Source organism: Lagenorhynchus albirostris, chromosome 19 (assembly GCF_949774975.1).
Source record: "Lagenorhynchus albirostris chromosome 19, mLagAlb1.1, whole genome shotgun sequence".
Lineage (NCBI taxonomy): Eukaryota > Metazoa > Chordata > Mammalia > Artiodactyla > Delphinidae > Lagenorhynchus > Lagenorhynchus albirostris.
This window is the reverse complement of record NC_083113.1, coordinates 8,489,780-8,512,958: the sequence shown is the minus strand read 5'-3', so window position 1 is coordinate 8,512,958 and position 23,179 is coordinate 8,489,780. Positions and strand designations below refer to the sequence as shown.

At 53.3% G+C, this 23,179-nt stretch overlaps 2 protein-coding genes and 1 long non-coding RNA gene across 10 annotated transcripts; 1 reads left to right on the top strand and 2 right to left on the bottom strand.

The window, feature by feature from the left end:
• Positions 1-261: 261 nt before the first annotated feature.
• On the bottom strand, positions 262-5,778 carry PIH1D1 (PIH1 domain containing 1). Of its 5 annotated transcripts, none has more exons than XM_060132044.1 (10): positions 5,647-5,778; positions 4,693-4,786; positions 4,075-4,141; positions 3,277-3,456; positions 2,081-2,142; positions 1,907-1,988; positions 1,399-1,528; positions 1,092-1,167; positions 590-733; positions 262-383 (listed from the first exon to the last, which is right to left on the bottom strand). In XM_060132044.1, exons 2-10 carry the CDS (start codon positions 4,780-4,782, stop codon positions 342-344), a joined length of 873 nt encoding a protein of 290 aa, XP_059988027.1. In that variant the 5' UTR covers positions 4,783-4,786; positions 5,647-5,778; the 3' UTR covers positions 262-341. The 5 variants fall into 5 exon arrangements, with proteins under 5 accessions (XP_059988027.1, XP_059988024.1, XP_059988023.1 ...); XM_060132041.1 differs by having other exon boundaries at positions 1,907-1,970; positions 4,693-4,799; positions 5,647-5,774; XM_060132040.1 differs by having other exon boundaries at positions 4,693-4,799; positions 5,647-5,770.
• ALDH16A1 (aldehyde dehydrogenase 16 family member A1) lies at positions 5,590-18,888 on the top strand. Of its 4 annotated transcripts, none has more exons than XM_060132036.1 (17): positions 5,590-5,794; positions 10,174-10,276; positions 10,929-11,055; positions 11,780-11,958; positions 12,042-12,119; positions 12,216-12,397; positions 12,485-12,637; positions 13,346-13,531; positions 13,763-13,858; positions 14,061-14,197; positions 14,358-14,463; positions 14,549-14,679; positions 15,039-15,206; positions 15,507-15,708; positions 17,092-17,277; positions 17,607-17,729; positions 18,307-18,888. In XM_060132036.1, the coding sequence occupies exons 1-17, from the start codon at positions 5,705-5,707 to the stop codon at positions 18,466-18,468; spliced, it is 2,409 nt and encodes an 802-aa protein (XP_059988019.1). In that variant the 5' UTR covers positions 5,590-5,704; the 3' UTR covers positions 18,469-18,888. The 4 variants fall into 4 exon arrangements, with proteins under 4 accessions (XP_059988019.1, XP_059988020.1, XP_059988022.1 ...); XM_060132039.1 differs by lacking the exon at positions 5,590-5,794 and adding an exon at positions 7,784-7,816; XM_060132037.1 differs by lacking the exon at positions 10,174-10,276 and having other exon boundaries at positions 5,645-5,794.
• LOC132510235 (uncharacterized) lies at positions 18,522-23,175 on the bottom strand. The gene is made up of 3 exons (XR_009537253.1): positions 22,594-23,175; positions 20,794-20,870; positions 18,522-18,857 (listed from the first exon to the last, which is right to left on the bottom strand). It is a non-coding gene; the product is annotated as an uncharacterized LOC132510235 (long non-coding RNA).
• Between the last annotated feature and the right edge of the window lie 4 nt (positions 23,176-23,179).

The window sequence follows — 23,179 nt, the reverse complement described above, 5'->3', positions numbered from 1 at the left end:
AACATTGAGTGCTAGCTGAGAGGCTTGGACTTTCTCCTAGGGGCGCTGGGGAGCCAAAGAGGGGCTGTGAACAGGAGTGGGGCAAGGGCAGCTCTGGGGCCTTGAGAGAAACTAACAAGGGGAGAGACTAGAGGCCAGGAGGCCAGGGAGAGGATTGGGGGAGAGGACGAGGCCTGAGCTGGCGGAGCGACCGCCATGGGATTCCAGTCCAATGTCCCTCTTCCCTCCCACTCCCCATTTACTCCTAGCCAGACAAAGAACAAAGGCAAAAATCTTTTATTTCAATTTTAGGGAAGCCACCCTCCTCTTCCCTCCATGTAGAAGCACAGGGAGACACCCAGTCAAGAAGGCATGGACAGAAGGGGCATCGCCACCATCAATTGCTGAGGAGAGAGAGGAAGGGGAAAGAGGTTCAGGACCTGGGGATCCAGCCCCCAGCCCCCTCCTCCCTCAGACCCAGGATCCAGACCCCCCAGCCCCTCCCCCCTCAGACCCAGGGGTCCAGGTCCCCAGCTCCTCCCCCCTCAGACCCAGGGGTCCAGGTCCCCAAGTGTCCCTGGTTCCCCACAACCCCCAGCCCCCCAGGTACCTTTCTCTTCTGATGGAAGGCTGCCTTGCTCTCATCACAGCTGATTCGCAGGGGGATGTAGGCATCCAGATGGTACAGCTGCTGGGGGCCCCCCATCACCAGGCGATTCTCCCCAATCTCCAGCGACAGTCCCAGAGCGCCTTCCTGGGGATGCAATGGAATCAGCCCACCCTTCCCTTCCCAGCAACAGGACGATAAGAACACAGACCAGTGAGAGAACTCTCGCGTGTCGGGATACCATATTTAAAGAGTCTCACCTCCCAAGAAAAAAGTGGGACACAGTAATTACAGGTTTATGACTGAGCACTTACGACGCACTGGGCATCCTCAGGACAGCACCGGAAGTGGGCCTGAGGCCCCCATGGGACGGAGGAGGCAACCTGCTCCGAGTGCAGCACTGGCCAGGCTCACACAGATCTGACAACGAGCCCGCATCACTCCCCCTCCAAGACCCCGACCCTTCCAGACCTCATTCTCCTACTCTGGTGGAGGGTGCACTCACCAGTTTGGGGAGGTCAATTTCGGCCAAGAGGAGGTCAGGGGCCTCCAGCCAGAGGTTCAGGTGAGGCTTCTCAGGGCTGGGGAGGAACCAGACCCAGAACTCAGAAGAGCCGCCAAGTCTTTACCAGGGCCGCTCCCTCTCTTTCTCCCTCCCAGCCCTGCAGCCTCAGGACACCTTCCCAGAGGGAGTTCTGCTTCTCCTCCCTCTGGGTTCCCAGAGCCCCAGGACACCAACACCTACAGGATGGCGGGAGAGATTCCAAAGAATGTCGGGGAGACAGGAGATAGGGAGCCCACTGAATGCCCACCCTTTCTCAGGTCTCGGGGAGTCGGGCATGTACAGGTTCCCCAGCTCCTGGATCCGAGGACGCTGCTGGGAGCGGATATTCTGCTGGGAGATAGAGCCCAGGAAAGATCTGTTCTTCAATATGCGCCACTCTGAGGGGAAGGAACACAGGATCAAAGGTCACATGGCTCAGGGTGTCCTTTGCTCCCTCCCCTAGAGGAAGAAGGGGGTCTTGCACTGCGAGAGCCTCATGGGAGAGGCTCCGCCCTCTGCCGAGGATACCAGGGATCTGACCACACCCCCAAGCTTGACTTTAGGAGGCGTGCCTGCCTTAGCCCCGCCCCTCGAGGCTCTCAAGACCCCTGCCTGCTCCCTCTCCCCCTTCCCAAGACTCACACATCCCTCTCCCTGAACTCCACAGCCCAGGGGCTAATATAATCCCTGCCCACACGAGTCCCACTTCTCCCAGGGGCCGCCCCCAAGCTCCTCCAGGTTTGGCTCCTCCCTGTGGCCCAGGCCCCGCCCCTCACCTGGATTTAGTGGCAGGCTGTATTTGTCCTCAAGGCCCTCCCTGGCAATGGTGATCACGAGCTCCTGCAAGAAATCGCTGTTCTAGGAGTGAAAGAGGGAGAAGAGATGTGGGAGGGCTGGGTGATGGAGGGAGAGGCCCCGGCCCAGGCCTCCCCTGCAGCCCCGCCCCCAACCTGCATCCTCCGGTAGAAGTCGCTGTTGACGGCTACGTCGTAGGCGGTACAACCCTGGCCTTCTGCCGGGAGAGAAAGGGGGTGAGACCCCAGCCCTTGGTGGGAACCCCACGGCCCAGGCACAGCCAAGGAAAACACAATCAAGAATAGCAGCCACAGACCCAGAGACATTAGGAAGTCAAGACACGCGGCTGCCAGTCTGGATTCACACCAGCCTCGTCTCCCAGCTGCAGTCTCTTCCCCTCTGGTCCTTCCCCACCATGTCCCAGAGCTGACCCTGACCCTCCCCAGTTCATAGTCCTCCCAAGGCCCCCCAGCACCCGCAGGGGGAGGACTGAGTCCTTCAGCCTGGCACTGGAGGCCCTGTGTGGTCTGCCCCTCCCACCTGGAGAGAGTTCACTTCTCCAGCAACCTCATCCCTTTAAATTTCTTCCAATCACTCTTGATTACTGATCAATTCAATTCAATCATTTCTCTCCAGCCTCTGGACCCCTCTGTCCTCTCTGCCTAGAACCCTCTTTTCTGTCTTGGCCTGATGAACTGCTCTGGTTCCTTGAAATCTTATATCCGACGTCTCCTGCTCCAGGAGGCCTTCCCTGATCCCTCAGTGGGAGTGAAGAGGCCCCCCACCCCACCCCGAGCACAGCACAGAGTCACACCACATTGAAATCACATCTGCCTCCTTCATCCTCACCCATGACTGAGAGTTTCTCAAGGGCAGGTTCTGGGTTTTGATAAGTCCCTACTCCCCAGGGCACTGGCCAAAGCTTCATCCCAGGAGGCTTCAGGGGACATATGTGAATTGAAAACACAAGGATGTAGAGACAGAAACTCCACAGAGACAGAGGTGAGACAAGGCAGAGACACAGAGACAGAGGAGAGGGTGGAGGAGAAAACAGGGATGGGTTAGGGCTGGCCGAGGACTACAGCCAGGAGATCAGTTAATGAGCACCTGCCCAGCCCTCCCTTGCCCTGGGGTGGGGCAGAGAGAAGTGCCAGCCTGGCCAGGTGAGCAGAACCAGGACTGTCCGGTGAGAGTTCTGGATGCCCAGGAGGCTAGGGATATGCCATGGGGAAAAGGATCAGTACAGGGGTGCCAGGTTTCTAGGTCCCGAGGGAGGAGGGTCCTGGGCCCTGGATTCTAGGGAAGAAAGGACCGAGGGGGCTAGATTCCTGGGTCCTCTCAAGGCACTGACTTGCATCCAGTTCGGCATGCGGCTCTCCCAGACTCATGGGGATGCGAAACCCGGCTTGGTCCTCCTCCAGCATTTGAAGCAGCTCATCCTCGGTCAAGTCAGCGGGAGGAGGGATGGAGGGAGAGTGACAAATGTTGATGAAAACTTTCCCTTCAGATGAGTTGGTCTTTATGCAGAAACCTGATGGGAATGGGTTTGTCCTTGACCATCTGTCTCTGCATGGGTCTCAGTGTCCATCCTTCTTTTGATTTGTCCCCCTCCTAGAGTATTAGTCCTCCACTTTCTGGGTCTGTTCCCCTTCCTGCCCCTGGGATTTCTGACTCTCTGTCTTTGAGTCCTGTCCACCTAGTCACCCCACATCTCTCTTTTTTTTTTAAATTTTTATTGTAGTATAGTTGATTTACAATGTTGTTACTTTCTGCTGAACAGCAAAGTGAGTCAGTTATACATATATATAACTCTTTTTTAGATTATTTTCCCATATAGGTCATTAGAGTATTGAGTAGAGTTCCCTGTGCTATACAGTAGGTCCTTATTAGTTATCTATTTTATATATATTAGTGTGTATATGTCAATCCTAATCTTCCAATTTATCCCTCCCCCTTACCCCTCCTCTCTCTGGATCTCAGTCCCTTCCTTGCCCTCTCTGGGTTTCTGTTCACTCCCATCACCCAAGGCCTCTATACACCACTACTGTGTCTCCTTCCTCTCTCCTTTCCCTATGTCCCCTGCCCCCAGTCTGTGACCACCTCTCTCTGGGACTCTATCCCTCTCTCTTTGGGTTTCTGTCTTTCTCACCAGGTTGAGGTTTTATCTGTGTAGATTCTGGTCTGCTTGTCTGGGCTTGCTGGAGCTCCTTGGAGGCCTGTGTGAAAGAAAACAACGTCCAGGCTTGGCGTTTGTGCTGTCAGAACCCCCTCATTTGTTCCTCAAATGTTTAGTGAGCAATTTTTACGTATATGAGCTAGGCAGGGCATGAGACATACTATGTCCCCTTCCTACTTTGAGGAACCCGAAGGACAACCCTGATCCCACTCCCATTTCTTCCAGAGACTAGCGAACAGCTAGCAGTAGTAGTAGTTAAGCAACTACAACTCCCGTAGGCACTGTTTCTCCACCACCACCCCCGCCGCCAGTGTATTCTGGGAACTGTAGTCCCGTTTCTGAGCGCGCGCGCGCGCACACACACACACACACTCTCTCTCTCTCTCTCTCTCTCTCTCTCTCTCTCTCTCTCTCTCTCTCTCTCTCTCTCCCTCTCTCTCTCTCTCTCTCTCTCTCTCTCTCTCTCCCTCTCCCTCTCTCCCTCCCTCCCTCCCTCCCTCCCTCTCTCTCTCTCTCTCTCTCTCTCTCTCTCTCTCTCTCTCTCTCTCTCTCCCAAATCCTCAGGGACCCAGGAGTCCGTTCAGTCCGCACCTGCAGCAGCAGCTCCTCGAAACGCGCCGTCTCAGCGCTCATCGTCTCTGCCTCGTTTACCTCCGGTACCAGCAGCTTCAAGTCGGCCATGGCCCTGGGGAAGAGACCTAGGCGTCCTCAGCAACAACCTTCGGTTGGATCCGAACTCTGAGGCCTGCTCCCGGGCCCTCAACCGACTCCCGACACCCACAATTCTGTACGCAAATCTAAGAATCTGGCCTGAGACTACAGTTTCACTCAGGTCAGATACTGCATCAAATCTCTTGGGAGCCAATGTCTCTAGATGCCCTCTAAGCCCTATGTGCCAAGTGTTTAAATGAGAGCCACTCTTCTGGTCTCTGCGTAGCCAGGAACTTCCGACTACCCCAACGCTCCTTCATCTATCCTGCAACCGCATTCGGTACCAATCACAGAACAATCTAGTCTAAATCTGAAGCCGCGCCCTTCACCTCAACCAATCAAAACTAATCCAGAAAGCCACTAAACGCCACACTTCCGATATGGATTAAAGCCACACTTCCGCTCCTTCCCTACAGCCACATCTGGCCAGGTTACTGGGCAAAGCTGGCACACTTTTAAAACCTTAATTAACTTCAGTGTCCATCCTAAAGGACTCCCTTCTGATCTCTGAACAATCACCTCGTCCCCAGAGGTAGACTAGATTCTCGAGTAAAGATATTTCGGGCTAAAAGCTGCACTTTCGGTCTCCAATACGAACAGGGTGGTGGGAAGACGCCAATACGGCCACTCTTCTAAATCTGGAGGCCTCGTACCTATTTGAAGGCATCCATATTTTCGTTCCCCACTCCCCCAGCTTTGAGGAATGCGCATGCTCCAAACTACACTTCCCGGCGCAGACCTATAAGCGGAGTCACCGGGTCCTAAGGCGGGATTACGCTCTATCTCCTGTAGCCCCGCCCTTTGGCCTGGAGGGGGCGGTGCCGCCCTTCAGACCTCGAAGTTCTCTTGGGGAGAGAGTCCCGCAGTCCGTGGAAAGCGGCCTGGGAGCGTGATGGCTGCGACGCGCACAGGATCCCGCGCCTGCGAGATCTTCACCACGCTGGAATACGGACCGGTGCCGGAGAGCCACGCATGCGCATTGGTGAGGGCTTGCCCGGCCGGCGCTGCCCATCCCCCTTCCTAGTCCTCCGGGCCCCGTTTTGAGCGCGGACTCCCGTGATCCACCGCGGCAGCTCAGCAGCTCCGCCCCTCTCAGCTCCCGTGATTCCCGCCGCTCCTTAGGATCCACCCCGGAGGACGTTCCCTTGAGCCCTTACGGTTGCTGCCTGTTAGCTCTTTAGTCTGTTCTCGCGAGCCCTAGTGGCTGTCGTGTTCCACGGTCCAAAACTCAAGGTGGTGCTTCTCCTATTCTGCAGAATCCCCCGAGGGGCTTCTGTGATTCTTCAGGGCCGCCTCAGAGCTTCCTGTGATCCCCTGGGACTCAGAATTCCTGTGGGCGTAGACTTCCCGTGATTCCTCAGAATATCCTATGGCCCCCGGGGTCCCTCGGAATTCCTGGGGGGGGCTCCCTTGGTCGTCCGGAGACCTCCGCGGAGCCCCCGTGAGTCGTCAGGGTCACGTCAATACTTGTGGGGTTCCTGTAATCTCGGGAACCCTCGGAATCCCAGAATACATCAGAACTTCCTGTAATTACCTTCAACCCCGCAGAATAACCCCGTGGGGCTCCCGTGATCCCTCCGTGTACTTCAGAACTTCCCTAAGGCTCCCGTAATCCCTCAGGGTCCCCCAGAACGATCTTGGGGTTCCCATGTATAACTTCGGTGCCTCGGATTTTGTGTAGTTACCCAGCCCCCTCAGAATTCCCCCATGGAGCCATCCTGATCTCACAGGGCCCTCTAGCACCTAGGTGTGAGAAGCTTGGGCTTCTCTGGAGGGAAAGAGGAGGTTAGAACAGTGGTCCACGTGGAAGAAGATGAGACCAGAGCCTGGTGCGGACTGTAGAGATGGAGAAGAGATGAGGCACAGATGCAGGAGGAACAGGGTTTGCGGTATTGAGAGGACAAGGACAATGCCTCGGGTCTGGGTTTGGCTGTCTCTGTCCTCCCCCCCACCCCATGGTGAACCCAAGAGGAGTAGGGTGGCAGAAAGTTTGGGAAAGACTATGGGCTTGGTTATCACATGGTGATGATGAGAGGGAAAGCCTTGGGCCATGTGCAGGAGTCAAATACTACTTGTGCCTGAGCCTCAGGCCTAGAGACAGGGTCCTCACAGTAGGAAGATAATTGAATGGTGGGAATGATGAGATTATCTAGAACTATAGTGTAGACTCAGATAAGAGGATCTGGGATGGAGTATAGAGAATTCCCATACTTGGAGGTTGGTTAGAGATGGACTATTCTGAAATAGCAATAATGTGATAATAGCTTATATTTATTGGGTGCTTTCTATGTGCCAGCCTCTGTGTTCAGCATGATCTCATTTAATCCCCAAAACAGTAATTGTCATTACTTTAGTGATAGCAGACAGAAGCTTAAAGAGGTAAGTAATTTGCCAACAGTCAACACATCTTAAAAAATGTGAAAATGAGATTTGAACCTGAACCCTGGGATTCCAGAGCCCATGCCCCCCATCCCCCCACCCCACCCCCCAGCTCAGTCTTACAATCTGTGGGCCAGACTCAACCAACAAACATGTTTTCTTTGGCCTGAACTTTATTTTTTTAAATGTGAATTCGTGGACAAGTAATTTCATGTAAACATCCGGGATTCCAGCTTCTCTTGAAAATAAAAATCCAAAGTTTGGCAACCTTTGGCTCACATACCCTGACAAAGATTATCTGGCTCCAATGGCTAACTGTCTTTTTAGACAAGTCATGAGTTCCTAGTCTCCACCAGGACCCTCTTCTCACACCAGCGTGGCCTGCCAGGACCCTGTGGAACATTCTTTCTGGGTTCTATTTTTCTTTGGGGGGGGAAGTTTTGCAAAGTCACACAGAGTACTTAAATTATGAACTCCCATTTATCCATCATCACTCAATGTCAACAATCATCAACATTTCTTCCAATGTTGTATCTCTTCGTTCTCTCTTTTTTTTCCTGGAGTGATTTAAAACCCAGATGTCATGTTATTTTCCCATAAGTATTTGAATCTTCATTTCTAACAGGTAAGGACTCATTTTGTAACATAACCACCAGGCTGTTTTAACATTAACAGTCATTCTTTAGTATTATCTAGTGCCCAGCCCATGTTCATATATGCCCGACTATTTCAAAAATGTGTCTTTCCGTCGGGGGGGCATCTTTGAATTTGAAACTTCCGAATTTTTACTTCACTTAAAAATTTGGGGGGCTTCCCTGGTGATCCAGTGGTTAAGAATCCACCTGCCAACACAGGGGACGCGAGTTCAACCCTGGTCGGGGAACTAGGATGCCACATGCCACGGGGCAACTGCACTCGTGTGCCGCAACTAGAGAGAAGCCCACAGCGAAGAAGCCCACACGCCCCAGTGAAGACCCAGCACAGCCAAAAAAAAAAAATTTTTTTTTACTTTAAAGAAAAATGAGGAGGCCCAGTTGGTAGGGTAAGAGAAAAATCAGGAGACTAAGGCATCAGGGATGCTAAGAGAAAACAGTTTGGGGAATTCCCTGGCGGTCCAGTGGTTAGGACTCCTCGCTTTCACTGCAGGGGGCCCGGGTTCAATCCCTGATCGGGGAACTAAGATCCCGCAAGCCAGCGGCCAAAAACAACAACAACAAAAGCCAGTGTGCAGAAGGAAAAAGTGGAAAAGATGTCTTGGATTTAGAAAGGATTTAGGGAAGACAGGGAGAGAAAGAAACAGGAAACAGACAGGGAGAATGAAATGCGATAAAATGAATAGGAAGTCTTAAGTAAGTGCTGTTCTGAGCCTATGACACATATGGATCCATTTAATTCTCATCACTGTCATGTGAAATAGGGAGAGACTGTGATTATCTCCATCTTCCAGATGGGTTAGCCAAGACCAGGGTATTTTAAGACCCAGGCTAAGACTGCACAACAAGGAAGTTTCAGAGCCACGATTCAAACCCAGGCCATGTGGCCCCAGGCTCCAGGGACTCCCTACCTTGAGCTCAGTTGGGCACTTCACAGCCAAATAAACTTCACCTGGCAAGGCAGCATCAGGCCTGTGTCTTCAGTGGGGGGGCGGGGGGTGTCACATCCTTCCCGAGTGATGACAGCTGAGGTGGGAGGGAACGCCATCTCATGTGGGAAGGTATGGGAGTCACCTGGCTTAAAAGCCCCACCTCCCAAAGAGCACGTGATACAGTCTCATGGGCATTGCAAGGGTCCTGGCAAGGAACATGCCCATCACAAGAATGCAGAGCACTCCAGGAAGCCCCAAAGTTCTGGCTTCCCACTGGATATTTAGGGTATATTCCCAGTTTTCCCAGTCCAGGTGCAGTGGACCAGTCGGGGGTCAATATTGTCTAGAAATATAACTGAATTGTATCAGATTTCCAGGGAAATAGAAAGTCATTTCTATTCAAGAAGGTCATTTCTCCATGGAGAACAAGTTTTATTAATCCTTTGTTCACATTCTCCATGTGTAAAAGTCAATAGGACGTCCCTCATATGTTGTTGGTGAGAATGTAAAGTGATGCAGCTGCTGTGGAAAACAGTGTAGTGGTTCCTCCATGAATTACTCAGAGCATTGCTATATGAGCCGCAGCTCCACTCTGAGATATATGCCCAAAAGAAGTAAAGACGTTATTCGAAGAAAGACTTGTACGTGAACATTCACAGCAACACTATTCACGATAGCCAAAAGGCAGAAACAACCTAAATGCCCATCAGCTGATGAATGGGTAAAGAAAATGTGGTCTCTCCAGACAATGGAATATCATACAGCCATAAAGAGTAATGAAATTCTGATCCATACTGCAGTGCGGATGAATCTCGAAAACACCAAGCTGAGTGACAGAAGCTAGACACAGAAAGTCACGTATCGTAGGATTCCATTTATATATGAAACGTCTAGAATAGGCCGGTCCATAGAGACAGAGAGCAGATTAGTGGTTGCCAGGACTTGGGGGCAGGGGAGAAGGGAGGGTGAGTTCTTAATGGGTATGGAGTTTCCTTTTGGGGCGATGGAAATATTCTAGATTTTTTTCTTTTGCCGTGCTGCTCGCCACGTGGGCTCTTGGTTCCGTGACCAGGGATCGAACCTGGGCCTCCAGCAGGGGAAGCGTGGAGTCCTAACCACTGGACCGCCAGGGAATTCCCTATGTTCTGAAAGTAGATAGTGGAGATGGTTGCACAATGTTGTGAATGTATTGTTAGAAAATGCCCTGAATTTACACTTTAAAATGGTGAATTTCATGTTATGTATTTTTTATGTTTATGTGTATTTTCCTCCTACACGGGAAAATAACTGATGGGGCAAAGGGGGCGGGTATTCTCTTCCCAGAGGACTCTGGGTAGGGATAGAGCTCCGCCAGCTGCCTCTCAGACCCCTTTCCGAACTCTCTCCACCTCCCCCAGGCCTGGCTGGACACCCAGGACCGGCACTTGGGTCACTATGTTAACGGACGGTGGTTAAAGCCTGAACACAGGAGTTCAGTGCCTTGCCAGGATCCCATCACAGGTATGCGGTGTCCCCCAGTCATGGGAAAGAGGTGTCTATGGCCCCAGGTGTACCCACCAACAATATACCATTCTCTCTGCTCAGGGCCCTGAGAGCAGGGAGCAGCTGGTGGGAGAAGAAGGCTGAGATTTCTGGCTCATCTTAATAACAGTCCTCCTAATTATGGTTCCAGGTCCCTGTGAACACTTTTTTTTTTTTTTTTTTTTTTTTTTTGCCGTACGCGGGCCTCTCACTGCTGTGGCCTCTCCCGTTGCGGAGTGCAGGCTCCGGATGCACAGGCTCAGCGGCCACGGCTCATGGGCCCAGCCGCTCCGCGGCATGTGGGATCCTCCTAGACCGGGGCACGAACCTGCGTCCCCTGCATCGGCAGGCAGACCCTCAACCACTGCACCACCAGGGAAGCCCACTGTGAACACTTTTGAAGTCATTGTCTCCTAAAATCCCTTCCTTGCCTGTGGGAGGCAGTCAGAGCAAAGACCTATATAGATTTATCTGCATTTGTCAGATGATAAAACTGAGAACCTGTGTGGGGTAGGGGGACCAACTTTACTGCCTTGGGGTGCTCCTGGGCTCCAAAAATGTCAGCCCCCCCCCAGTTCTGACACGGGTTCCCCCCACCTGCCAACTGGGTTCCCCCCATTCATCTCCCCAGGAGAGAACTTGGCCAGTTGCCTCCAGGCACAGACGGAGGATGTGGCAGGAGCCGTGGAGGCTGCCAGGACCTCGTTGGAGAACTGGAGCACACAGCCTGGAGCCTTTCGGGCCCAGCATCTGACCAGGTGATGCACTTGAGGTTTGGACCCCAGGAGATGGAGAAGGATTTGAGAACAAAGACTCTATATTTCCCAATATCCCACTGAATTCACTGGCTGCTAAGACTCATATACCCAGCATGGCTTTGAGCCTTTAGCAGCTAAAACATCCATTTCTTACTGTTCGCTGGGACTAGAAATGACAAAGCCTGTTTCCCAGCATACCCTTGGGACTCATCCAGGCGCCATTTCTCAACAGCTCACTGGGCCTGGTGAAGCTCCTGAAACTGTTTTCTAGCACATTCTTGGGGAAGTTAGAGACAAAGATTCCATTTCCCAAAGAACAATTGAACTTAAAGGCTAAGCTTTCATTTCCTAGCACATTTGGGGGTTACAGGTGGCCAAGATCTTTACACAGCACCCTGAGGTTTTGAGTGTTTACCAGACTACATTTCCCATACATCTTTGGTGCCCTCCACCACTGGTAAATAGTGCTGATGCCCCAGGGGTTCCTGGGGATTGTACTTCAGGTATACACAGGGCGTGCTCCAGGACTCTATCAGGCCAAGGGGCAGTGGGAAATGACCATCCCAGGACTTCCCTGGCGGTCCAGTGGCTAGGACTCTGCGCTTCCACCGCATGGGGCACAGGTTCGATCCCTGGTCGGGGAACTAAAATCCCTCAAGCCGTGCGGGCGGCCAAGGAAAAGGAAAAAAGAAAAAAATGACCATCCCCCCTGCTTGCTCCACAGGCTGGCCAAGATGATCCAGAAGCACCAGCGGCTGCTGTGGACCCTGGAGTCCCTGGTTACTGGACGGGCCATTCGAGAAGTTCGAGACAGGGATGTCCCTCTGGCCCAGCAGCTGCTCCAGCACCATGCAGTCCAGGCACACACCCAGGAGGAGGCGCTGGCAGGCTGGGAACCCCTGGGTGAGAAGCAGGAGTCCCAGCCCCCAGCCCCCTCCTCCCTCACCATCCAGCAGTGCCTGCGCCAGTCTCATTTGTTCTTGCAGGAGTGATTGGTCTCATCTTGCCACCCACATTCTGCTTCCTTGAGATGATGTGGAGGATTTGCCCTGCCCTGGCTGTGGGTAAATGATTGGCTGGGGGTTGGGACTCCGGGGTCTGAGGGAGAAGGGGGCCGGGGGTCTGGACTCCAGGGTCCTTGAGCTGCCTGCCTTCCCCAGGCTGCACGGTGGTGGTCCTCGTGCCCCCAGCCTCTCCGACGCCCCTCCTTGTGGCCCAGCTGGCAGGGGAGCTAGGCCAGTTCCCAGGAATCCTCAATGTGATCAGTGGCCCTGCCTCCCTGGGGCCTGTCCTGGCCTCACAGCCTGGAGTCCAGAAGGTGGCCTTCTGTGGAGCCATCGAGGTATCTTCAGGGGTGGGAGGGTGTCTGGACACAGCTGGGGGGCTGGAATGCTCCTCCCCGCTGCTGACCCCTGCATGGGTCCCATAGGATGGTCGTGCCCTACGGCGGGCCCTGGCGGGCCAGGGTCCCGAGCTGGGCCTGGCACTGGGGGCTGAGTCGCTGCTGCTACTGATGGAGACGGCGGATGTGGACTCGGCCGTGGAGGGCGTCGTGGATGCAGCCTGGTCTGACCGCAGCCCGGTGAGACCTGGGGGCTGGGCCTGTCTGTCTCCAGACCCTGGGGCCCCATGACTTCATTCATTTTATTTATTTATTTTTTAAATTAATTTATTTGGCTGTGCTGGGTCTTAGTTGCGGCATGCAGGATCTTCGTTGCCACGTGTGGGATCTTCGTTGTGGCATGTGGGATCTTTTAGTTATGGCACGTGAACTCTTAGTTGCGGCATGCATGTGGGATCTAGATCCCTGACCAGGGATGGAACCCGGGTCCCATGCATGGGGAGCACAGAGTCTTAACCACTGGACCACAAGGGAAGTCTCTTCATTTGTTTTACTTTTCAGTTCTTTGTGTCTCCAAACTCCTATCTGTAGACCATCGCGTGTGAAGGTCCTCATCCTCTCGAGTTTCTGAATCTCCACGTTCCCGGCTCTCCTGGGCTTCCAGGCTTGGGGGCTCTGTGTCTGTTGTTCTTTAGGACTCTTCATTTTTCTGAGTGTCCATGTCCTAGTTTTCTAGCGTCTCTCTTCGCTCTGCGTCACCAGCTTTCTGTAACTCCACATCCTCCCTGGGGTTTGGGGCCTCAGGGAGTCTCCTGGTCCTCGGCCACTTCTCCCTGACCCTCCTCTGATCTGTGCACATATGTCCCCCAGGCTTGGCCCTCTGCGGGGATGTGACCCACCCACGTAGGCTCCGAGTTTGCCCACCCTATCCCTCCCTTTTCCTAACAGGGGGGACTCAGACTTCTCATCCAGGAGTCCGTGTGGGATGAGACAATGAGGCGGCTCCAGGCGCGGATGGGGCGGCTTCGCGGTGGCCGAGGGCTAGACGGAGCCGTGGACATGGGGGCCCGGGGAGCTGCTGCACGTGACCTGGCCCAGCGCTATGTGCGCGAGGCCCAGAGCCAGGGTGCACAGGTGAGCCTGGGCACAGACTCTGGGGTGCTGGGGGAGGAGGGACCTCAAGATCTGACTCCTGGGTCTGGGGAGGGATGGGTCTGGGGGCCTGGACTCCGGGGTGTGAGCAAGGAGGGCCTGCGGGCTGGACTCCTGGGTCTGAGGGAGGAGGGGTCTGGGGTCCAGACTCCTGGATCCCTGGGGAGGAGAGGACTGGAGTGAACTTGCAGATCTATTTCTCTGTCTCCCTAGGTCTTCCAGGCTGGCAGTATGCCTCCAGACAGCCCATTCTTTCCCCCATCCTTGATCTCTGACCTCCCTCCAGCCTCTCCATGTAGTCAGGCAGAGGTAAGCCCCTCAGGGTCTCAGAGACCCTAGGCCATCCACCCATCCTCAGCCGGACATGGGTGGCACAGCACAGAGGCCCCCAGAGTGACCATTTGGACTGGGTCTGGGGGCTGCTGACTGCTGTAGGCTGGACTCCTAGTGGGTGGGGTGTTGGAGGGAGGGGCTGGCCAGGCCGCCTGAGCTCCCTTGTCATCCCTTCCAGGTTCCGTGGCCTCTGGTCGTGGCCTCCCCTTTCCGTACTGCTAAGGAGGCGCTGGCCGTGGCCAACTGGACGCCCCGAGGAGGCAGTGCCAGCATATGGAGTGAGAGACTGGGGCAGGCCCTGGAGCTGGCCTACGGGTCAGTTCACACCCCCTGGGCACACAGGGGGCCCTGCTGGGATGGCCCCAGCTTCAGTCTCGATGTCTTCCCCTCTCTCTGGGTCTCTCCCCGCCTCTCTGACTACCCCTCCCCACCTCAAGTTTGTGCATTTCTCTCTGATGTCCCCTCCTCCCCACAGGCTCCAGATGGGCACGGTCTGGATCAATGCCCACGGCCTCAGAGACCCTGCAGTGCCAACAGGTGGCTGCAAGGAGAGTGGGTCTTCCTGGCACGGGGGGCCAGATGTGAGTGCACCCCTCCCTGCCCATCACCACCCCTTCATCCACCTTGTGCCCTTCTCACGTTCTCTTGACTCTGTCCCTCTCTCAGGGTCTGTATGAGTATCTGCGGCCCTCAGGGACCCCTACCTGCCTGCCCTACCTGTCGGAGAATCTGAACTATGACACCTTTGGCCTTGCTGTTCCCTCCACCCTACCAGCTGGGCCTGAAACAGGGCTTAGGTGAGCTGTTCTAGGGACCACAACTCTCAGAATTCCTGGAGTGTGGAAGGGGAGAGGGGAAATTGTGGCAGGCTCCTCCATGGACTGGAGGGAGGTTCCTTAGAGTCATCAAGGGGTCCCTGAGTCCTGCTGAGAATTTCATTCTGGGTCTTACGGCTCACCCCCACCCGCCAGGCCTGATGAGAGTCTCAGGTCTGCTAAATGAAGGTCTGTGCTCTCCCAGAGACTCAGGGGGCCAGGAATGTGGGGTCCCGCAGAGGCTCATGGGAGCTCGAGTGGTCCATCCATCCTGTGGGGTGGGGATGGGGTCTGAGCAGTCCCTGCCCCAGCACCCACCCTCACACCTCACCCTACTCCAGCCCAGCACCCCCCTATGGGCTCTTTGTGGGAGGCCGTTTCCAGGCTCCTGGGGCCCGGAGCTCCAGGCCCATCCGGGATTCGCAGGGCAATCTCCATGGCTACGTGGCTGAGGGTGGAGCCAAGGATATCCGAGGTGCCGTGGAGGCTGCTCACCAGGCTGTCCCTGGGTAAGGAACGGAGGTGTCACATGAGATAGCCCAGGGGGCGTGGGGTGTCAGAGGGGGGAGTCTGAAATCCCAGGACTAGCTGATGCTGATGGGACATGGGGTCTGGACCCCGAGGACTGTGGGCTGTGGAGTCTGAGCTCCCAGGGCTGACGGGATGTGGGTCTGGCCCCTCACTCTCCTCCCTGGGCAGATGGGCTATGGGGCCTGGACCCCCAGAGTAGGAGCTGTGGACAGAGGTGGGGCACCTGGAAAGAGCCAGGATGAGGAAACCAACCCCCAATGTGCCCTGTCCACACACAGCTGGGTGGGCCAGTCGCCAGGGGCCCGAGCAGCCCTACTATGGGCCCTGGCGGCCGCACTGCAATGCCGAGAGTCCACCCTGGTCTCGAGGCTGGAGAGGCATGGAGTGGAGCTCGAGGTCGCCAAGGCGGAGGTGGAGCTGAGCGTGAGGCGGCTTCGGGCATGGGGGGCCCGCATCCAGACCCAAGGCTGCACCCTGCAGGTGAGAGGGGTCTGTGGGCGGGCAGACAGGGCAGGCAGTCTGGAGTGGCGTCAGAGGAGGGGCTCCGGAATGAGCCAGACTGAGGGTCCCGGCCCCAGTGGCCTCACCTGTCTACACCTTGATTTCATCCTCTGTATAATGGGTATCCAGCCCACTTCATAGAGTAGTGTTTCAAATTGTTGTTAGTGACCTATTACTGGGCCATAAGACCAATTTAGTGGGTCATAGCCCTGCTTTGGTATTTTTGTTCTTGTTTCTTTTTTTAACAAAAGACAACAGGATAGAAAATGTAGAGTGCATTGCACTGAGTATTGTTTGGTATGATTTTTGTTTTGTTTATATATATAATATGCAGCTAAATATAGATATTAGGTTGGTCTGAAACGTATGGTGGGTCCAGTGAAGAAAACGTGAGGATTCAGTGACTCAAGCAATGGCATGGGCACACTCAGGGATAGAGATAATAGAAAGATAATGGAAAGATAGCTAGTCATTTGACCTGGGCTTCCTCCATAAATGATATACAATTATACAGTGGTACCAACCTTGAGGAGTTGTTATGAAAACTAAGTGAACCGAGCATTTAATGTCTGACGTGTAGCCAAGGGCTCAGAAAATGTTTGCTTATGGATGGCCAATAAGCACATGGAAGAATGCTCCGCATCATTAGTCATTGGAGAAATGCAAGCCAAACCACCATGAGGGACCTCCCTAGTGGCGCAGTGGTTAAGAATCCGCCTGCCAATGCAGGGGACACAGGTTCGATCCCTGGTCCAGGAAGATCCCACATGCCGAGGAGCAACTAAGCCCGTGCGCCACAACTACTGAGCCCACACTCTAGAGCCCGCAAGCCACAACTACTGAAGCCCATGTACCTCGAGCCCGTGCTCTGCAACAAGAGAAGCCACCGCAATGAGAAGCCCGCACACCACAATGAAGAGTAGCCCCCGCTCTCTGCAACTAGAGAAAGCCCAAGCAACGAAGACCCAGCACAGCCATAAATAAATAAATAAATAAATTTAAAATAACACACACACACAAACCTATAGGCTAGATTTCGAGACCTCTACACATATTAACTCATTCTATTTTAACAGCAAATCTCTGAGGTAGGCACTATTATTATCCTCATTTTAAAGATGGGAAACTGAGGCCCAGAGAGGTTAAGTAACTCACCCAAGGTCACACAGCTGATGTGAACCCAGCATCTGGCTCCAGAGTCTATGCTCTGAAATAACACCTGGTTTTATTATTTATGATTGGAGTTGTTATGGAGAAGCAAAGTTGGGAATGAGAGGAGAAAAAGGGTGGGTGATACATGAGACCAAAGGAGGGCAGTCAGGCTCCCCTGCCCCGCCATTGACCTCCTGCCTGTCCCTGCAGGTAGCAGGGCTGAAAGGCCCCGTGCTTCGGCTGCAGGAACCTCTGGGTGTGCTGGCTATTGTGTGCCCGGAAGAGTGGCCCCTGCTTGCCTTCGTGTCTCTGCTGGCCCCTGCTCTGGCCCACGGCAACACTGTGGTCTTGGTGCCCAGCGGGGCCTGTCCCATCCCTGCCTTGGAGGTCTGCCAGGTACAGTCGCCTGCCTGCCTGCTGCTGCTCCCAGCAGCCTGTGGAGCAGCAGATGGATGAAAGATGCCCCAAGACCTGCAGGAGCTCAGCTCTCACCCCACCCCCTTGGTAACCATGGTAACCTGCATCCTGGCACAAAACCTTCACTCCTCATAGACCCAGTGACGGTTCTCTCCAGACTGTGAGCCTTCACCAGTCATGACCGCAGTTCCATTCCTTCCAGGACCCCCATGGCCACTCCCCATTTGCCCATTCTTCACCCTCCCCGACAGCCCTGGGGGTCTCTGACTCCCTCTCAACCCTGGGTGACCCACTGTCCCATCCCCTAGGATATGGCCACCTTGTTGCCAGGGGGCCTGGTGAATGTGGTGACAGGAGACCGGGACCACCTGACCCGCTGCCTGGCCTTGCACCAGGACATCCAGGCCCTGTGGTATTTCGGATCTGCCCAGGTACCTTTTGTTTGCCATCTCCAGTGTCTTAAACTTCACCAACAAACTCTTCCTTTTCTGGGGACATGGCTGCACCCCCTTAGAACACCCATTGCTAAGGGGGAGAAACTCCTTGGCAACCACGTTTTGAGATCCTGCCCCTTTACAGCCCTGGTTGCTAAGGAAGAGGATCTCTTTAGCAGCAAGGGCCTGAGATCCTGCCTAGCCCAAAGACCTAATCTCATTGGACAACCCATTGCTAAGGACCACACCCTAGCAACAGTGTCAGAAGCCTACAGTCCACCCTCTTAAACCTCCTGATGGTAACAGATGGGAACTCCTTGTTAACGATAACTTCGGGCCCCATTCCTTTGAGTGTGGGCTGTTAAAGGGGAAGAAGTTCCATAGCCGTAAAGGTCAACCTTGTTTCCCTCAGCATCTGGAAGGTTTGCTTTCTAGGAGCTGAACATTCTAGCCACAGAGCCTAGGCAAGCCTTCAGGCCCCTCCTCAATAATAGTCCTTGTTGCCAAGGAAGCAGCTGCTTAGCAACCAAGCCGATGGAAATGCTGACCACGCCCCCCCATCTCCCCACGCCAGGGCTCCCAGTTTGTGGAATGGGCCTCAGCAGGAAACCTCAAGCCCGTGTGGGTGAACAGAGGCTGCCCGCGGGCCTGGGATCAGGACGCCGAGGGGGCAGGCCCAGAGCTGGGGCTGCGGGCAGCACGGACCAAGGCCCTGTGGCTGCCCATGGGGGACTGATTGCCCAAGTGCCACCCACTCTATCCTGGACAGAGGACAGATGGACCCCAACCGATGCCAGACGTCTGGAACATTCCTCTTATTATGGTTCCAATAAACTCTGACCAATCTTGGCTGTGCCTCTGAGGGGAGGAAGGGAGGAAATAGCAACTTCTGGGCTATTGAGGCCACTTCAGTTCTGAGGCTCAGCAGCCGCATGGGCTGGCGCCAGGACAACTCAGTGTCTGTGAAATAGATACAAGGGACTCTAAGAACCTTTGGACAGGGCCACAGCGACTCTTGTCTCTTCTGGTCTTTTCTATCCAGTGGCTCCTGCTCCCTGGTTTTCTCTGCCTCTGCATTGCCTCAGGATCTGTGGTGTGCTGGTGAAAATAAAATACAGTAGCTCTCTGGAATAAAATAAAATCCATGGTTAAGTAACTTTAGCCAGTTCCATGGTGCTCCTACCACCGTGTCCGTTTCAAGCTCCAGATGATTGAACAACCGGCTGAAAATTCCTGAATTTTTAACAGTTCCCACGAGCCACCCCAGCATACCACTGTTTGAGAATTCTTTCTGATGCAAGGAACCCACACACACTAGCTTAGGGTAAAAGGACATTTTCTGGAAAGCTACAGAGATATGGAAAATAGGGCAAGATACACAGCCGGGAACCCCAGGTCCTGAGAACCCGAATGCAAGCAGGAGCTGTATTCAGGTCCCGTCTCAGTGGGTCATGTCATTTCTTGGGTCTTGTATCTGCCTGTCTGCTTCATTCCAGATCCTTCTAGCCATGTGACTTTAGGAAAGCTTCTTCACTCTTTTTTATTTTATTTTATTTTTGGCTGTGTTGGGTCTTTGTTGCTGCGTGTGGGCTTTCTCTAGTTGCGGCGAGCAGGGTTACCCTTCGTTGCGGCGCGTGGGCTTCCCACTGCAGCGGCTTCTCTTGTTGCGGAGCACGGGCTGTAGGTGCACGGGCTTCAGTAGTTGTGGCTCGTGGGACCCAGAGCGCAGGCTCAGTAGTTGTGGCGCACGGACCCAGGTGCTCCGCGGCATGTGGGATCTTCCCGGACCAGGGCTTGAACCTGTGTCCCCTGCATTGGCAGGTGGATTCTTAACCACTGCGCCACTAGGGAAGCCCTTCACCACTCTTAAGCCTCAGTTTCCTCATCTATAAATTGGGGCTAATAATTCCAACCTCACTGGGTAGATTCTGTGATGGTTACACAAAACATGCTGTTAATTAGAGGTTGATTTTGTCCTGGGGCAAATGAGAGCAGACAACCTCCTGTCAGTATTTGACTAAAGCTGGGCAGAAGAGATAACCTCTCCCAGTATCTGGACGTTTGGACAGGAAAGACACAGGAACGTCTTGGAGGAAATTCCCTGGAAGGCTCTACTTCCTCTGGGGTTTGATAACTTCCCCCCAGATTCCATGGGCTGCCTCAGTGACCTTCCTGTTAGTCCTGTTGCTTTAACCAGCCAAAGCCAGCTACAGGAGGTCTCTATAGCCCCAGCCCAGACCACAGAGGACACTTAGTGCCACATCCACAGGAGAAGAAATCTGATTGGCCAGACTGGGGTAGATGTCCACTTCTGGTCCAGTCTTCTCTGGCTTAGGGGCAGGAGCTCCTAGTTAAGGCAGCCATCCAGTTGGTCAACAAAAATCGGTTGAGTGCCTGCTGTGAGTGGGGCACTGTTGTAGGTGCTGGGGAGGGCCATGAACAAGACAGAACTTAGCCTTGTGAGCTCGTGCAGTGGATGAGGGGTATATTCATTTCTTGTCAGTGCTGTGACAATGACCACAAAGTTAGTGGCTTAAATAAAACAATGCAAACATATTATCTTACAACTCTGGAGGTCAGAAGTCTGAAATGGGTCTCACTGAACTAAAATTAAGGTGTCAGCAGGGGTTGGGAATTTGTCCCAAGGGCACTAGGGAGCCATAGAGGATCTGTGAGCAGAGGAGAGGTAGGCTTAGCTCTGGCTGAAAGACGCTGATGTAACCTAAGGTGACAGGTACAGTACTATAGCAGTGGTAGAAGCTCAGGGCACTCTGGGGGCCTGAAGAAGACACCTTTCCCAACTTGAGTGTGTGTGTGTGTGTCTGTGTATGAGGTGAAGGCGACAGAGATGGCAGGAATCTTCCCAAGGCAGGTGCCACTTCACTGAGTTTTTTTTTCCCCAGCCTTATCGGGGTATAATTGACAGTTAAAAGTTGTATATATTTCAGTTCTACAATGTTATTTCTTAAGGTGTGCAACATGATAATTTAACATACATATGCACTGTGAAATGATTACCACAATCAAGTTAATTAACACATCCGTCACCTCACATACTTACCTTTTTTATTTGTGGTGAGAACACTGGAGATACACTCTCACGGGACTTCCCTGGTGGCGCAGTGGTTAAGACTCCGCCTGCGAATGTAGGGGACATGGGTTCCAGCCCTGGTCTGGGAAGATCCCACATGCCGCGGAGCAACTAAGCCCGTGCATCACAACTACCGAGCCCACGTGCCACAACTACTGAGCCCGCGTGCCTAGAGCCCGTGCTTCACAACAAGAGAAGCCACAGCAGTGAGAAGAAGCCCGCGCACCGCAACGAAGAGTAGCTCTCACTCGCCACAGCTAGAGAAAGCCCGCACGCAGCAACGAAGACCCAACACAGCCAAAAATAAATAAATTACTTAAAAAAAAAATCCACTCAGCCACTTCCAAGTATACCATACAGTCTTGTTAAATACAGTCACCATGCCATGCATTAGATCCTCAGAACTCACTCATAGCTAAAAGTTTGTCTTTTATGACCAACAACTCTCTGTTTCCCTGACCTCCCAGCTGCTGGCAGCCACCATTTTACTCTCTGGGTCTATTAATTTGCCTTTTTTAGATTCCCCATATGTGACACCATACAGTATTAGTCTTTGACTAATTTCACTTAGCATAATGTCCTCCAGGTTAATGGCAGGTTTTCCTTCTTTTTGTGGCCAAATAATATTCCATTGTGTGTATATACACACATCTTTATCCATTAGCCAATGGACACTTTTTTTTGTTGTTCTTTTGTTCTTGGCCGCGCTGCGTGGCTTGTGGGTTCTTAGTTCCCAGACCAGGGATTGAACCCACGCCCTCGGCAGTGAAGGCAGTGAAAGCGTGGAGTCCTAACCACTGGACCACCAGGGAATTCCCTCTAGTTGTTATTTTGCTAGGGATCTTCACACCTTTTTCCATAGTGGCTGTACCAGTTTACATTCCTCCTCACCCTCTCCGACACTTATCTGTGTCTTTTTGATAATAGCCATCCTAACAGGTGTGTGAGGTGATACCTCATTGTGGTTCTGATTTGCATTTCCCTGGTGATTAGTGATTGCACTGGGTCTTGAAGGACAATGAGGACCTAATTAGGTTAGAAAAGTGGTGGTGGGAGAGCATCCCTGGCAGAGGAAACAGCCAGTGCGGCCTTTGCACATGCTGTTTCCAGAGGTGAGAAACAGCTTTGAGGAAACTAGTGGTTTCAGTCGTGGCCCCCAAAAGATAATGTCCTAATCCCGGAACCTATGAATGTAACCTTATTTGGAAAAAGTCTTTGCAGATGTAATTAAGTCAAGGATCTCGAGATATCCTGGGTTATCCAAGTAGACCCTACATCTAAATACAAGTTCCCTTATAAGAGGCAAAAGAGGAGAAGACAGAAGAGGAAAAAGCCATGTGAAGTTGGAGACAGAAATTGAACTCAATTTCTAGCCTCCCTCCCCTTCCCTCGAGGTTGGAGGTGAGAGGTCGGTAAGTTAGACTTCTTCCTGTGCCTCCAAGCCCCAACCCTCTAATCACATGACTGGTTTTTCTGGTCCTGACCAGCCCCCATCCTGAGTCCCTCATTAGTGTAAACTCAAGTGTGGTCAGGGAGCGCCCCTCATCTATGAATAACGAAGACAAGCCTATCACCTGGAAGTTCCAAGGACTTAGAGTTTGTCTCCCAGGAAACAGCCGGAGACCAGATGCATTCTCCAATACACCACAAAAATGCCGAAGGGGCCAGGATCCACTTGTTCATTCATTTAACAAATGTTGATTGAGCACTTGCCATGAGCCACGCACAGTTCTTGGTGCTGGAGATCCAGCAGGGTAAGCGGACACTCACCGTGGTCCTCCCAGAGCTGACGTCCTCATAGGAACAACTGACAATAAAGAAGAAAAGTAAACGGCAAGGTCGTTTATAAAGAAGGTCATGAGTGGCGAGGGAGAGAGCAAAGCAGGGATGAGTGGGAGTGCTGGGAGGGGGGTGCAACTTGAAAAAGGGTGGTTGGGGAAGGCTTTGCCTTGTGTAGTTGAGCAAAGACCTGAATGAGATCAGGTTGAGCCATGTGGGTATCTGGGGGAAGGGCATTCCAGGCTGAGAGAACCACCAGTGCAAAGGCCCTGGGCCAGGAGCATGCCTGCCTTAGGCCAGCTTGGCTGGATTTGAGCGAGGAGGGAGGAGAGAGGAGACAGGGGACAGGGCCAGATCCTGCAGGTCTGTCTAGGCCACAGTGAGGACTTGGAATTTTGTGGCAGGTACGGGGTTGGGCGGTGGCATTGGAGCAGATGAGGGACGTGAGGGGACTTAGGTCTTCACAGCCTCCCTCTGGCTGCATGTGGAGAACAGGCTGTGGCAGGTGAGGGCTGAGGCAGGGAAGCTGATAAGGTGAGTAGGAACAGTGATATTCAGGCAGGTGATGGTGGTGGCA